The 17,082-nt window shown below is 43.9% G+C and overlaps 2 protein-coding genes across 5 annotated transcripts; both read right to left on the bottom strand.

Moving 5' to 3' along the window:
* Positions 1-4,256: 4,256 nt before the first annotated feature.
* Positions 4,257-7,799, bottom strand: LOC127767804 (uncharacterized). Of its 4 annotated transcripts, XM_052293251.1 has the most exons (4): positions 6,734-7,746; positions 6,477-6,628; positions 6,270-6,376; positions 4,322-5,450 (listed from the first exon to the last, which is right to left on the bottom strand). In XM_052293251.1, exons 1-4 carry the CDS (start codon positions 6,883-6,885, stop codon positions 5,400-5,402), a joined length of 462 nt encoding a protein of 153 aa, XP_052149211.1. In that variant the 5' UTR covers positions 6,886-7,746; the 3' UTR covers positions 4,322-5,399. The 4 variants fall into 4 exon arrangements, 1 of the variants encoding a protein (XP_052149211.1); XR_008016518.1 differs by having other exon boundaries at positions 4,257-6,628; positions 6,866-7,799; XR_008016519.1 differs by having other exon boundaries at positions 4,257-5,391; positions 6,270-6,876.
* A 4,418-nt stretch (positions 7,800-12,217) lies between these two features.
* On the bottom strand, positions 12,218-14,020 carry LOC127766339 (protein FAR1-RELATED SEQUENCE 5-like). The gene is made up of 4 exons (XM_052291410.1): positions 13,554-14,020; positions 13,238-13,424; positions 12,463-12,711; positions 12,218-12,322 (listed from the first exon to the last, which is right to left on the bottom strand). The coding sequence occupies exons 1-4, from the start codon at positions 14,018-14,020 to the stop codon at positions 12,218-12,220; spliced, it is 1,008 nt and encodes a 335-aa protein (XP_052147370.1).
* Positions 14,021-17,082: the final 3,062 nt, after the last annotated feature.

Genomic DNA, 17,082 nt, shown 5'->3' with positions numbered 1-17,082 from the left:
TTTGTGATTGCCAATTGTGAGTGCATGAGAATTCGCTCTTTCATGACTTTACAGCAGGATTGGTGCAACGAAGTCATCGCTCAATTCTATGCCACCGTTTTCTTTGATCCATATCATGCCATGCAATGGATGACCCAAGGATCCTGGTTTTCTGTCTCCTATCCGCGATTGGCTGAGATTTGGGGTTTTGATTTGCATGACTTGCTCAACCTTCCTGATCTGCATAATCTTCCAATTCCTGCCAACGCTGATTTACTCCCTCTTTACATTCCTAATGATCCTAATGTGGTGTTGGGTAAGGTCGACGGTCTCAAACCGTACTTTGCCTACTTGAACCGGATGTTTCGCCGGTCCTTTGTGCCTAAGGATGGTGATGCTAGCATCATTAACCACCTCTCCAGGACTGTGCTTCTCAGGTTCGATCCCCCTCCTCATCGCTTTCATGTTTATCACTTTGTGTGGGAGGAAATCTGCATGGCCTCCATTCAGTACAGGAAGGAGTTGGTCTATATTCCTCACATTATGCGGATGATCGAGACTGTCACTCAGCTTCAGTTTCGTCATGATGTGTCTCATTCCCAGCTTCACTTGCACCTTGTCAAGACCCCCCGCTCTTCCCAGGCAAGCTCCTCAGCAGCTAGGGACATCCCCTCTTCTTCCACTCAGCCGCCTTCTACTTCTAAGCGCCCTTCCTCTGTGGCTCGTTGTGAGCCGTCTCCCTTATTCCGTATTTTGTGGAGTCTTTTTGGTCTTTGCTCCACGGAGGCAAAAAATAACCGCCGATTGCGGAATTCGGCGAAGAAAACGGCTCGCGACGTCAAGTACCTCAAGGCGCGATTGCAATATAATGAGGACCACCACATCGATATCCCTCCTTCCCCTCCGGGTTTTGAGGCCGAGCCCGATGAGCCAGAGGAGGAAGAGCTCGAGGATCCGTTTGCTGGGTTGCCTCCTGACTTCGACTTCATTATTGTTACTACTTTTTATTGTGAGTTACTACCATTCCATCATGACGTTATTGTATGTGTGCAGTAACAACTATAATTTTTACAGTAACAGTGCATGTTACTGCAATTTCTTAATAGCGTTACTGCAAAACATGTGGTAACAACCAAACACACAGGTACATGACCTACCACCCACTTTGAACTAGTAAATGTAAGTGCAAGTGATATCTTTTGAATTCTCATCTTTAAACAATGATATCTCTCACACCATCTATTATATTTTTGAACTGTTTGCATCGTAATGCTTTAAAAAAAGAGCTCTACAAAACTAGATCCGTCTTGACTATATTTTAACTATATTTTATTAGTGTTACTACATGGTGGTTGTTGACGGTCCTTAAATCATAATATATGACCGTCAATACCTTCGTATAATGAAATAAAACATGGTATCCAACGTAGTGGTAGGTATTATTACTAATCATTTCCACTAGTGTTGGTGAAATATGCGTATGCAGGTATTTTGAGAAGAAAACACATCCGTCAAGCGACAAACTGCACCTCCGCGCATTCAGGACACATTTACATGGGTTGGAGGCCCCATAAGTCAATTAAACAAATCCAAATGGGCCCAACTATCATGCCAATGGGCTGAGGGCCTCAAAATTAGTGTCCACGACGAAAAAGGGCCAAACGGAGCCATCCCGGAAGTTCGGCCGAACCGTTTTGGTGGCCATTGATCATCAAATTTTGCATGGACGGCCCTGATCACATCCTAATGGCGGTTCTGGGGTAGTTTGGTCATTTCGCATAGGCTGTAATCGTCATACCTGCCTATAAAAGGAGGAGCTCACTCTCATTTCCAACACACAACTTTGGGCTGAATTACAAGAGGCTCTATTGTATCTTTTGTGCATTAGAATAAGGTAGAGAGTGAGGGGAAGCTCTGGAGGAGTGCTTGGAAGTTTGGCGCTCATCCGACTTCTACCTCGACGAGTGTAACTTCCTAGGAGGAATTCTGGAGGAGTACCGGAGCTGTCGGTACACTCTGCTCCAGGTTCGGGGAAACTTCTTCTATAAAGTAAGCATTCGTGTTCCTTTCTTATGTTATTTAATTACTTTGTTTAAGTAAGATAGATTTCCATCTTTGCAGGTTCGTTGTTTAGTATTTATACTAAGTGCTCTAGTACTAGGACTCCGGATAGAGAAGGAAGTTCCTGCGCAAGTATTAGAGTAGTAATTAATAACTTAGACATGGTGTCTAGGTTAGAGATTACCTTTGTTTGTTGTGTATCCCATGGATTTGTCAGAGGTAGGCGGCAGGTGGTGACAGCCCTGAATCCCATCCTAGTAATTCTCCACGTTCGGATACATCATAGAGCTATAGCCGGAACCACGCTGGCAGACCAGCAGGGGTCGGTGCCCTTAGCAACAGATAGGAAATTACCTTTGCTTAGCTTAGATAACTAAAACACATAGAAAGTCCTCTCTAGCCTGCCTAGCCTACCTATAGTTGTTGTCCTTGGATTGTCTTAGCCTTAGGTAGATTACACACGTTCCCTGAGTTCGATATCCTTTTGGGGTCACCCGAAGGTGAAGTGCTACAGCGGTATTCCGTGCGCTTGCGGATTTATTTGTGGACATAAGAAATACCAACAGTGGTCGTCCTGTTACTGCACCGTTCGTACGAGACGAGGACAACAAATAGGTGAACGTGGGAGGAAGTTAGCACATGGGTTGACCGATGTGGCAGTGTTGGTATTTCTTAACGACATTACTAGAAATATAATTCCCAGCAATGGCGCAGAAATACTTCTGGTATATTATGGTTACAGAGTTCATCCACAAGCGCACGGATATACCATTGTAGCATTTCACCCGAGAGTATTCCAAGAGTATCGTATTTATTTTATCCCGTGAGAAGATCATGTAGAGACAACTCAACTAATAATTTATATATTACTTGTGATAATCATATTCTAAGCAGGGATTAAGATAATCCAAGGGTAGAGTGACACACAAGCATTAACTACTCATTCTCATAATATATCATCTAAGCTAAGTGGAGAGAAAAGAGAAAGAAAATCTATTCCTATACTTCTAATATACATAGTATACATACATTTTAGTTAACTAATATACTAGCTAATACCCTCTATCCGATGCCCGCCTAGTACTTCGAGAAGCTACCCCTAACTGCCGAGTTACTTACGACAGCCCGTCATGACCATACAACCGGGGCTAAATACGGAGGAATACCCTCCCCAGGGAATTAACTTAGGATTATATACCGGCGCGAAGGAATACCCGTACTGAGCTGTCACCATCAGCGGCCCACCTTTCATCCGTAATATATAACCCCAAATAATGATATCCTGTAATCTAGACACCACGCCTAAACTACCAGATTCTACTGTAATATCATCGTCATGACATAGAGTAATTGCATAAGCAAACATTATACCCGCACCAAAGCATCTCCCAGATAAGCTAGCCGTATATTCAGTATAACATGAACATAATGTAAAGTAGGTACTCATATACTTGAAAAGTATTTCAATACCATAAATGTATTTAGAAGAGTATTCTAATAAAAGTACAAAGCTTACAAAAGAGGAAAGGAAAGCTGCTAGAGCCATACCCGAACTCTTCCGAAGGCTTCCGGACTCCTGATTTCTACTCTATTCCTATTCCACCAGCTAGATACTACTAAACTAAACTTGAGAGAAATGAGAGAGCTATTGCTTGAGGTGTATGAGTGAAGTGAGGAGAGCAGCTCCTTAAATAGGCTGCCAATGACGGTTGTGGCAGTTGGAATGGTCGGAATTGCCCTCCAACCGTCATTGGGGAGTGATCCACGCCTTCCAGCCAAAACCTGGATCCAACGGCACCAGGGGAGGTTCGGCCGAACCAGGGGCCGGCCCAACCTAGCCCATATTCAGCAGGTGGCCTCCTCTGTTGTTCTCCTCCGTAGACTTGTGAAATTTGGCCCAGTATGTCGTGTCAATTCTGAGTTCTTGGCCCATTCATGCATAAGTCTAACTCTCGACATCGTCCGATTGATTTATCATCTATGTTGATGTCGATTCTCCTCCACTTTATTGTCATTCTCTGCAAAAATGTTAGTAGACCTAATACTAGTGGAATATTATTGTTCTAACAGATATATGCATTGCAAGCATCACTAGTTCTCCTTTATTTTGGTGATATTGAGGGTCGAAACTGATCGATAATGATCATCAACAGGCAGCGATTTGACCGTCCTTTGACCACGCTTTGACTGGGGTGGGAGGTGGGTTTTGAGCCCAATAAAAGAAGGGGGAGGCGTGTTGGGCTCTTGAGGAGGAGGGGGTTGAATAGTTATTCACCCAGGATACGTAATAGTTAAAACGCTCCCCTCACAGCTCACCCTCCCCCACCCTCACCCTGTTTCCTTCTTTTTTCCCGCACACACCCCCACCTGTTTTCTTTTTTTCGCCCGCACACAGTAACTACCGTTCGTTTCCTCTTTTTCTTTTTTTTAGTTTTTTTTCCCACACATACAATGTTTCCTTGAGTAACAAATTTACTAATTGGGTTTATGGTAGACAATGCTTTTCCCTTTACAATGAAGTACCCCAAAAATATCATATCAGTAAAAAAATTACTACTGGTTCTATATAGGGTACTGCTCGTTCTTCTTCTTGCACATATTACACAGGCATCTTCTCTTAGTAAAAAAATTACTACTGGTTCTATAAATGGTACTGCTCATTCTTCTTACACAGATTGTAGAGGCATCTTCTCTTAGTAAATAGATTACTTCTGTATAATCAGGTAGAGTTGCAAATGTAGTAATAGATTTACTCTTCGACCAAACTCAAATGGCACAAAATTTACATTTTAACCATACTGCCACATAACGTAGTAATACTTTTACTCAAGTGTATTTTTCACGTGAAGTAATACTTTTACTTTTAGTCAGGTATATTTTTCACTGAATCACTCAGGAGAAACCAAATTAGGAGTAAACGATCAACATTTTCACCAAATTAGGAGTAAATGATCAACATGTCACTGTATGGGTAAAAAAAATTACACATCCACAGGCAAAAAAAAAAAAAAGAGAAGGAAACATGAAGCTAACTCCACAATGTGTCGGCGTGACTGCTTGGTACGTGTTGGATCTGGTGTTGAGGGAGCAGTCGGCAGAGGCCACTTCGTCGGTGCATCAATCTTCCCCAGCGGCGAGCAGAGGGGCAAGCCGTGTTGATGGACAGAAAAATTACGCATTTGTCATCTCCAGCATGAATTTAAGCACCTCTTCAATTCTGATTTCTAAACTGGATAAAGAGATTCCACTTGAAATCATTCTTGCAAGCAGCAGGGTTGGGCTTCATAATCCTGATCAGCAAGTGCAGCTAATCTATGGACTGGTTGCACTGCTTCCCAGCAATATCTGGCACTATATTTTCAGTGGATGGTTCCATGCACACAATATGTTAATATACCTGTGAACTTAGGCTGTGTTTGAGGAGAAGGAAATAGAGAAGATTGGGAAGATACGCAAAACGAGGTGAGCCATTAGCACATGATTAATTGAGTATTAACTATTTTAAACTTCAAAAATGGATTAATATGATTTTTTAAAGCAACTTTCCTATAGAAAATTTTTGCGAAAAACACACTGTATAGTAGTTTGAAAAGCGTGCGCGCGAAAAACGAGAGACAATCCCCCCTATCTCCCCTGAAAGAACGCAGCCTTAATGCAGTTGTTAGTAAGTTTTTTGTATGCGCTTGTAAATTACACCAAAGCTGTTATCCTTCGGCCTCACCAAACCACACAATTTTCACAATATTTCAGAGCTTCGATGCCAACAGAGTATCAAACTGTCCAGCCAACCAAAATGAAAATTTTAAAATGGCTTCACTTGGACAAAATGACATTCAGAGCTCTGAAAAACATCTCTCTCAATGAAGATTCTCCATCCATCTTTCAGCCATTCAAAGAAGTATTCTTAAAAAAATTCAGAGGACTGTTTAGCCTATCAGCTAGGTGTTGTGCTGAACAATGAAATTTCAGAAGCTAATAAGATATCAACTACTACTACAAAATTTCAGAAACTTATCAGGTAGAAAATTTCAGAAACTGCTAGCATATCAACTAAATGTTCTCAGAAGACTAATGAAAACAATACAAGAGGCAGTCGAGCTGCTCTGCTCTATTCAGGAGGAAAAAAATCCCCAAAAATAAATCCTAGTTACCAACATATTTGGATGCATGTGAAAAACATACCGCAGGCACCCAAAGAGATCAAAGCATGTGAAGGGTCATATTTGTACCTGGAGGGTGGGGTGTTGATGATCTTGTTGGCAAAAATAGCCAATGCAGAGAAACACCAGAGTATGTGCATGTTGCAGGTGTTGTTCTACTGGTCTGATCAGGAAACCTGCAAATCAATGAAAACGGAATGCAAAACAGATGTATGTATCCCAACAAAGATCTGATGCACTGTTGTGTACATTATGAATCTCTGATCAAATGCCTACGCCTGGCCACCGCCGGAAGCTGCCGCCTGCTCCTCCAATAGGTCTCAACTTGGGGGAGTGGTGCAGCACCAGTCGTCGCTCCAGCCACCGCAGGATGCCACCGCCCTCTCCTGCTGGCGGTCACTCGGTTGGAGGGGAGCACCACCAACCGTCTGAATGCATTATGAGAACAGTACTCAGCAGGCATCACCACAGTGAAATCTTTGCAAAATCAATGGGCGTGTCAGAGAAAAGAAGGAAAGAAAACGAAGACGAACAGGAGAAAGAAGATTATCAGATCGATGGGGTTGATGCCAGGCGCACAGAGGTGACGTTGCATTGCAGCATCACTGGCATCCCTTTCTTCTCCCTCTTTGTCTCTCTTCGTGGGGAAAAGAAGCAAGAAGCACCTGGATCTGGTCCGCCGCATCACTGGTGTGGATATGGAGCCGGCAACGACCAGTCCTCCCACCCCTTTGATGGCATCGTCGCCCACCTCGATGGCTCGGATTGCACCAGCCACCGCATGGAGGAGGTGAACCGGACGCCGGGATGTGGCCTCCTCTCCGCCGCTGTCGATTCCGTCATATCCGCCCTATCCAGGACCTCCACCACCATCGGCAGAGCAGGGGACTAAGCATAAGTGAAGAGGGAACAAACCATCGCCTCGTCCCTGATCCTCCTCCATCCTCCACCTCCGCTGCAGTGCTCCGACCCTAGGGAGGAGCCAGATGCGGGCGAACGCGAGGAGGAGCACGAAGCCTCTTCTCCCTCGCCTCCCTCATCCTCCACCACCGCTGCTCCTCCTCGTCACCGCTCCTCCTCATCCCCGAACCACGCTGCTGCTCCTCGTCGCCGCTCCTCCTCATCCCCGATCCGCCGCCGCCGCCGCTCCTCCTCCACGCGGAGCCATCGCCGGATCCGTCACGCCGCTGCTCCTCCTCCTCGCCGCTCCTCCTCATCCCCAAACCGCCGCCGCCAGCCGCCCCGTCGCCCGCTGCCCCTGTCGACCGCCGGATCCGGGTGTGGGGCGGCCACCGCCGCTGGATCCAGCGGAGGACGACCGCCCTCGCCGGATCCGGGCGAGGGACAGCCCCGCCGAGCCCGTCGCCCGCTGCCGCGCCGTTCGTAGTTGCCGGAACCGCCGCCGCGCTGTCGCCCGCAGCCGCCCCGTGGCCCGCAGCCGCGCCGTCGCCCACCGCTGCCGTCGACCGTCGCTGCAACTGCCTCTCTCAGATCCGAAAAAATGGGATGGTGACGTGGTTGGTTTCGACGTGTGAGAGCAACATAAGTATATATATGCTGATGTTGAGTAGTAAACAATTTACTCGGAGGAGGGGGCGCAGGGAGGGGTGCCGCGGGAAGGTGTGTATGGGGGGGGGGGGGGGGGTGGCTGGGGGGTGAGGTAGGGTGGGTGGGTGGGAAGGGGGTTGGGGGTGGGGTGTGAGGTAGGGATGAAAACGGAGCGAATAGGGACGGATAATGTTTACCCCATATTCGTTTTTATATTTTTTATCGGATACGAAACGAATACGGATAGCTCGAATACGAAAACAAATACGGATTATCTCGAATACGAATAAGAATCGAATATGATCGGACACGAATACGGAAACAAATTTTTCTCGGAACACGAAAACCAACTCAACTTCTAATAGAAACAAATATCAACATATATAATTAGCTCATTTTATATAAAATGAGGTATAATTTATAAATATTTTTTAAAATTTAAATAATATTAATAGTATGGACTAGTGTTAAGAGATAAACTACTATTAAAATCTATAAAGATATGTTGAAGGTTATAGAGTTAAAAAGAAATGGGGTATGTCTCATGGGTCCTGCGGATATCCGAATAGCACTGTTCACCGGATATCCGAATTATTATCCGTATCCGACGGAAACCCTGGTACCATATTCGTATTCGTATCCGGGAGAAAATATCCATATTCGTATCCGTATCCGAACTATCTGAGAATTATCCGATCCGAAAGGTATCCGTATCCGTTTTTGTCCGGAGCGGACGGAAACTATCCGGCTCCGTTTTCATCCCTAGTGTGAGGGGGAGTGTTTTAGTTATTAGGATGCGGTATAGTATGTCTATATATAGACACACATATATATATATACACGGTGGCGTTCACAGGCGCTTTGCGCCACGGTTTAAATGGTGCCACACACAAATGAGGAATGTCAGCCCACCAAAACCAAACCAACCTATTAGGGAGTTAAAAATTAACTGACGGAAATTGTGGCGCAAACGATACCTGCAGTTCGCATGTCAAAGGGAGAGCGAATGTGATAGTAAAAATTTAACTGTTTTAAATATTGGTGATGAGTTAAGATGTTGCAGATAACAAGTTAAATTTTTACCGTGGTCCACCCGTACGACAGAGTCATGTTTATGTTAAAATCAGTGGTGGTTGATTGTGCATATGAGGTCAAATAGTTTAAAATTAACTTGCATAGACCGATCGGTGATGAAGACGTTCCGTGTGTGAGAAGTTATAGTTTAACTGATTGAGAGAATTGTTTTGCCTTTCGATGTCGCATGTAAGGAGTTAAAAATTTGTCTTTGTTTCAGGAGTACTATAGGGCCATGGGGAGAATTTAAGTAAACGTTGGCAAAGTTAAAAAATAACTGGAATGAGCCTATAGATGCTGAAAGACGTACCAGAGGATTTTTTTACACGACATGATTTACATATTGTTATTTAATAACTTTACACGACATGATTTACATATAGTTATTTAATAACTTTACGTCGCTATGCTGTGGTGGCATTATGGTTGTTTATCCATGCGCACGTTACTCCAGATATATCGCGCATGCATGCAAACAAGAATCGCTACAAAATCGCTGAGATTGTTTGCCCTGATATGTGGGAATCAACCATCCTGTCAGTTTCCCCTATATAAACTGCTCGGCTCATCATTTGTATTACGCAGCCAACTCAACCATGAGTGATAAACAAGAGACCGAATCCACAAAGACACATTTTGTCGATCCCACTCACAACCCCACCACCGATGCCACGCCACAACAGGATGAGCATGAGAGTGATCTCCCCGAAGAGTTTGGGGTGACAAGCCCTCCTCCACTGTTGCCACCCCCTTACCCGCTGTCGCCATCGATGGAAGATGATGGCATGATCTACGTGGAGGACTTGGGGTACATGTCTACCCCATGCCCTTCCCCCCTTCTGACGTCGACGATCTAAATCCGCCGGAAGACCCCAACAACAAGATTATTCTGCACCCAGCTTTCATCGACGACGGCGGTGACCTTGATATTATACAAGAGGACATTTACAACTTTCGATATGACCAGACCCCGCCAAGAGATGCTTAGTCACCAGTAACCCGGTTCAAGCGCCATAAACGTGATTAGTTTTGATATGTCTATTTAATTTTTGCCACAAACCATTACATATGATAGACCATATGTTTTTATGATTACATTACCCATAGTCCAAAAGGGTTAAAGTTTTTAGATGTTGGTGTTATGTCTGCCGCTTTTTAAAAGATAATAAAGAATGAATCGTTTAGTCATGATATGTTTGTTGGTTTGGCTGAGTTGATTCAGTGGGTGAGTTAGAAATATCACATATGGTCAGTCGTGGTACGCCAGTTATACTTTAACTCACATAGTCCATATATGTGTGTGTGTTCAACATGGTATTGAAAAAATCTGAAAGGAGTTAAAATTTAACTTGTTCTCTTATTGGATGAACTCGAGTGATTTGATCAAGTATGTAAGTTGAAAAATAACTTCGGTTTTGGTGTCGCTCGTGTGCAAAGACGCTATGGGTTTTTAATTTTAGTTTCTAGAACCACATTGATCAAACTGAACATACGACGATGGATAGTGAGAATGGATATAATTAAATAAGGATGGAACTAGTCACTGTTGAATTTAAAATATGGATTCATAGATGAAAAAAAAAAGACAAGTATCATATAGACTGTGTTATATAAAATTGGAGTGTCTATATTGTAATCGTGCGGAATCGTTTTCATAACTCCCGAAATCATCGTCTGCATTTGTTTGATCGTCATCAGTATACCCAGCAGATTCAGCCGCATCTTCAGCTCACTCATCGTCCAAACATCTTCGCAGTGATGGACCCTTCCTGCTTGATCTCCTTGTTGTTCTAGGGACTGCAGTACTAACTTTGCATCCAGCATTGGTACCACGTCCTCTACCCCTGCCGGATCCGCGTGGCCTGCCCCTCTTTCCCTTACCCCTATTAGCGGCCTTCATCACCTTGTCGAAATTTGCTAGGTTCGTCGGGCATGTATTTGTGTAATGCCCATCCCTCAGATGGCACCACCCACATTCCCGTGTGCACAACTTTTTGCCCTTGGCTCCAAGTTGAACTTCCTCATCCGGGTCATGGGTCCTTCCTTTTGTTCTTGACTTTGGGGGGGGGGGGAGGGGGGCTCCCTGCTTATTTCGGCATTTTGAACTCATCTAGCAATGCCATCCTGCGTATTGGTGTCAACAGTCGCAGTAGAGTCACGCGGTATCTCCTCTACTTGACTACGCAATCCCTTCAGAACAGCCATAGCCCTGTCAAACGCTACCTTCGATTTGCACGCCGCCCTAGCAACTCCAAACGCTTCAATCATCATCATATTTGTCCTGTAACTTTCTTGAACCCCATCTGGTCTAGTTGTCTCTCGATCCCGCCTATCAAAGGGCACGTTGCTCTTCGCTTTCATTGTGTACCTCTTTAGGATGTAGACAGCGGGTATCTTCTCAACTTGTACATGAACAAATGCCCGGAGCATGTGTGTGCAGAACATGCCTAAATTACATCCAAAAAAAAGGAGAGAGCATTTAAACCAGCGTATTGCGATGTGTGATAACGGAATACTGAAAATGTTAAATGTACATAAAACATCGATATCGAGTTTGTACTGTAAAAATACATGTATGCTCCCACTGTTTGCACTTGCATGTAAATACCCCTTCATCGACATCTGCAATAACCTTGAATTGCTTCTGACACCAGTTGTGTTTTTCGGAATGTTTGGTGTGTGACACTACTGTCAGGGTTATGGATACCACATACCTAGCAGTAGTTGACTAAATCTTGTCAGGACCCACCACATACCATGTCTTATACAGAAACAACCTTCGGATATAGGAGGAGTTCCGCATAAGGAAGGATGACTAGAGTTCTACATGGAAACGATAAGGACTACTCGGATTGTATCCATATTGGTTTCCCTAGTTCTACTTGGACAAGGGGACACCTAGGGGTATAAATACAAGGCCCCCTAGGAGGAGAGGGGATACGGAACAATAGATCAATAAACAAGATCAACATACAAGCCAACATACGCCAAGACAAGACGCCGGATATTGACTTCAGAGATAAGCCTAGGAAAACCCCATATGGTACCTGCGGAACCAAAGAGAGGAATCTAGCGCTGTCTTTGATCTCGCCGGGCACGGATTCGAGGAGGAAGACTACCCTGTTGTCGACTATGTGATGATACTTCAGTCCGCTAAGTTGACAACAGTTAGATAGGCTACCCCAAATATTGTACTGGTGTGATTATGATGAATAAGAGCAACGACCTGCTTCGGCCAACAGGATGTAGGGCTATTACCTGACAATTCAGGGGCCCGAACCTGTATAAAAATCCTCGTCCCCATCTGTTTTACCTCAGTCTCGCATATATCCTAGTACCAACGATGCCCATACTATGCAAATACCGAAATCGCGACATCGAACATCGACAACTACCTACCCGTTGCGGAAATTGTCGTCTTGTGTGATCCTGAAGTCAGTGCTGTCCTGAAGCGCCTCCTCGAACAATCTGAAAGCCGCCCTGGTGTAAAGTCTCGACATCTGTATAACAGATGGCCACCGTACAGCCAACATTGGCTTTCCATGTACAAAAAGAAATATAATTAGTTGGTGTGAGTTAAAATTTAGTAGAATTATAGGAGTGATGTCAGGCCGTTTCCCCCAGTAAAAATATCACTAACCGAGCATGCTCTTGTCTCGGCAGCCTCCTTCTCCTTCCTGTCAGTTATAACCTCCAACATTCTCTGAGCAAAACGGTGCAGCGCGGTTTGGTGGTCAGCAAACTTGTGCTTCACCAACTTGTTCATGCTCTCGCTCCGCTGCATCGACGTCATCCTCCTGCAGTATTCCTTCTTGAAGAACGCAGGCACCCACATTTCCCTGATATCATATAAAGCTTTCATGGTGGGACAGCCCTCCAAATCATAACTCTTTATGAATTGATCCCATGATGTTTCAAACTCATAAGGCATGTAGGTTTGATTGATGCACAACATCATGTCTGGTTCAATTTGAGCGTCCCGTGCAAAAATGGTGTTCAATGGGTCAGAGTGGCGGTTGAGGATATGCCAACTACAGAGTCGGTGTATTATCCTAGGGAAGCACCGCCCGACAACAACTGCCATAGCAGGATCTTGATCTGAAAAAAAATGATGTAAATGGCGGTAAAACAATCGTACAGGAAGTGTAGATAAATTGGAGACACGGAAAAAATTAATGGTGGATGACAATAGGGAGTTTTTTGTAGATTGACTTGCCTGTTAGGATGCAGCGCGGAGCCAGGGAATTAGCCATGTACTTGTTGAAGGTGTTGAATAACCACTCAAATGACTCCGCCTTTTCGTCTCTGAGCAAGGCACATCCGAAGAGTGTGCTCTGCATATGGTGGTTTGCACCAACAAACATTGCAAGTGGCGTTTCGTAAATACTAGTTTTGTATGTGGTGTCAAACGTTACCGCATCTCCAAAGTCAGCAAATTCAGCCTGGCTGCTAGCATGACTCCAAAACAAGTTCTTAATGACACCATTTTCATCGAGCTGGGCGTCCCAGTAGAACTTAGGGTTTTGCAACGTGCACTCGTTGAAAAACGCCAACAACTTGTTGATTTCATCTGCATTTTCCTTTCGGACATTGGCTGCTTTCCTGCATCGGTCAGATGGGAACGTCCTAATTACAATCCACATTTGTGTCTTCGTGCAAGAAAGCATGAAAATAAACTTTCATGAAAGCAACATCACAAAGCCAAGAAATGGAATAATTTAAAAAAATCACCTGTTCTCAACGTCGCGTGAAGTGAAAGGGATATTGTCTTGGTCTCCATGGAGATCAGATAGAACGCCCATGATACAACTTTGCGGCACGTGACTTTCTTGCATAGTGTCCACAAATTGCATAACTGTGTCGTCACGGTTCTTATGTGCACGCATGTGCTTTACCGCCGAAGGGGATGGCGTTAGAGGGTGGTTGTGCTGTAGCTCGACCACATCATACACCACCGATGAGAGCGCGCCACCGTCGTAGTTGTGCCTCAGCTTCACATAAGCCTTGCACCCCATTTTCTTGGACGGTCTTCTCCGTTGTCTATCACCATCGGTGACCTTCGACACGTGCTTGCCCTCCCTCGTACAACACACCTCGCGAAACGCTTTGTGCGTACGGCTCTTCTTGATGTCAAATCCAGCGTGACATGCATATCTCTGGTAGAAGTTGTATGCGTTGTCGTATGTAGGGAAAGCCATGCCTTCGGTGGGCACCATATGCGGTGGCACGCTAGGACCCTGTTATATAGCAAAGATAAGTTTTGTTAATAAATTATCGATGAAATACTGGAAACATTATGAAAGTTTAGATACCATTTCTAAAATTATTATGGCTGCTGAGTATAGCACGTGGATTGCCAGTTAAAAAATGGCTTGTATCCAGTTGCTAGTGTATTCCTTAGGTATGGGATTAATTCGGTTAATAAAACAGAGACGTGCGTTCGGGATCATTGTGATAGTTTAAAAATAACTTTCGTATTCATGAAGGTAGTGATATAAAACATCCAAAATTACGTAGCAGGAGTGTTAGGTTTAGAGATATAAAATTACTTATAGATCGAAGTTATCGTGCATAGATGTTTGTTGAACCTAGTTGTTCTAGGAATGGGAGTTGAGTTAGTTTTTAACTATTGAATGCAATGAGAATTGCTTGTCGTTAAAAGAATCAATCGGTGAATGTGATTCATGAAATATTGGCAAACCATATATAAAATATAAAAAATGGTATATTTTTAGTGGGAGTAGTTAGTATCGTCACATGGCGATAGCAACGAAAAAAAATAATCGTGGCTCGAAATAATGTGCTTTTGGTGCATCACTATCGCAAACTAGACGTCGATAATATTCACCATAGAACACAGTGGGATTGAAGGAGTGGAACTTACATGGTTGTAGACCCTATTCGGCGTGGGGGTTGCAATGTCGTTATCATCCAAGCATGGCGGCATCCATTGAGAGGGAGCATCTCCTGCTTGGCGCGTTGGGGTACATTGTTGGTGTGGAGAGCTCGCCGGAGGGCAACCCGTTGATGAGCGAGGAGTGAGTGGCGGACAAAACGACGTGGAGCTAGTGATCTCCAGCGATGCCATGAGCAGCCAAGGAAGATGAAGGAGTGACTAGAAGGATGTGCTCCGAGAGCCCCCACTAACTTGAAGCTAGCTTGGTTGTTGATTCTTTTTTTTTTTTTTGCTTTCTGTGTGGAGTTACGCCTTGGACGTAAGCACTGGCGATAATGACGGATCTGCATGTGTTGCACGCCCAGTTTTTTGGGTTTTTTTTAAAAAAATAACCGATCGTGGGGTTAATTGTGTGATAACGGCTTGTCCGATTAATGCTCAGCCCGTTTATTTTTTTTTTGGTACCGAATGAAATGTTCTGTAACAAACAATGTGGCGATATTGGACGTTGCTACGATGTAACAAGTTATAAATTAACTACATTGTAGTTAAACCATGTGACATGAGACCTTCGAGGTGTAGATTTGAATAAAGATATATTATAGATGATGCTATGATGGCAATTAGAGTTAAATATTTACTTATGTACGGTAGCCGCGTTATATTACTGCGTGATTTATTGGGTGGGTTGTGCTTATTGAGTTGTTTTTTTAGCTTTAGACCCGTGCATACGTATGAGTAATAACACATATGATTTTCTAACCCTTTTTTAATCCCATCATATCATCGGTCAGGAGGGGGGATTGTTGGTAATTAATAAGGTTACAGATAAAATCCGCAAGCGCACGAATATACCTATGTAGCACTTCCCCTATGGAGTATTCCAAGGGTATCGAATCCAAGGGAACGTGTGTGATCAGACTTCCTCCGGTTCATCCAAGGACACCAAGCAATTGATAGGCTAGGATAGAGAGGATTTACTAGTGAGAAACGGTGTGTAGGGAAAGCTTAATTTTAATCCTAACGCAATACTTCAGGCACTGGCAACCCGCTGTTCCCAGATGTCGCTCTACTACGTACCCGGACAGGGAGGACTTCAGTGATCTCGAGGGCTGTCACCACCTCTACACCCACCTCAACGTACTGTGGGATACGCAGCAATTACTGGATAACAATTACCTAAACAAAACGTCTAAGCAATTACTATCTACTTTAGTGTTTATAACTCACCAAAGCAATCACTATATTTTAGTTGATTATAGTGAACAATAATCCTGTATGCTATTTAGAAACTAAACAAGAGATAATTCTCACAAGATAAATCTAAATTACTCAAGAAGAATATTATAATGAATTCAGAGTAATAAACAGAATAAAAGAAATAGGAGTAGATTACCGACAACTCCAGAATTCTTCCGACTCCTTCTACTCTACTCTCTTCCTATTCTAGTATACAATATAGTACAATAGAGCCTCTTATAATTCAGCTCAAGCTTGGAAGTGTGTGTGAGAGTGAATGAAGTGAGGTCCTTTTATAGGGCAGTTATGACGGTTGTGAGATGGGGAAATGTCCGAACTGCCCCACAACCGCCATCAGGGAGTGATCTGGGACGTCCATGCCAAAACCTGGGATCAACGGCGATCACCAGGGTTCGGCCGAACCAGGAGGTTCGGCCGAACCTGGGCTAGGCCCTCCTGGCCTGGCCTTCGGTCGGTGGACTCCCTAGACCTTCCTCTATCCATTTCTTGGAGTTTTGGGTTGATTTACTAATGTTTCGATGAAGTTCATGATCCCTCCTTGTATGGATACATAATTCTCCTCACTTTAGTCTGATTTTCCTCCCAACTTCAGGGTTTATCATCTGCATACAAATATACACCAACACTTATGGAATATGTGAGATTAAGCACCTATCTCTATGTTGGATGCTTTATTATCTGTACTTTATGCAAATGTTGGCGGTATAGAATCGGCATTTAATAGCCACTAACAAAACCCCCACACTTAGCCCTTTGCTCGTCCCTGAGTAAAGGTTAGTGTAGAATGAATTTCTTCATGATATGAATCAAGCATATAAATCATTCACACCCATACCTGCACTTGTGAACTATATCAATGGCTATCTTACCATCTTGAATAATTGATAAATGGAACAATCTTGATTTCAGTCCTTCTTGCTTCTCTGCCATACTCATGGGATTTTTATGAATTTTCGCAAACTAGCTCTTTTCCTTATATTGACTTTTCTCTCTTGTCTCTCAAAGATTTATATTTTCTTTTGGATCCTCACTAAGGCAAAGTGTGCCAGAATTTACCCCTATTCTAAGGCTGATATGTGGAGCTTGGTAGGGATAAACTGGTGA

The sequence above is a fragment of the Oryza glaberrima genome, chromosome 3 (genome assembly GCF_000147395.1).
Source record: "Oryza glaberrima chromosome 3, OglaRS2, whole genome shotgun sequence".
In the NCBI taxonomy this organism is placed as follows: Eukaryota; Viridiplantae; Streptophyta; class Magnoliopsida; order Poales; family Poaceae; genus Oryza; species Oryza glaberrima.
This window is presented reverse-complemented; position numbering and strand designations above follow the sequence as displayed.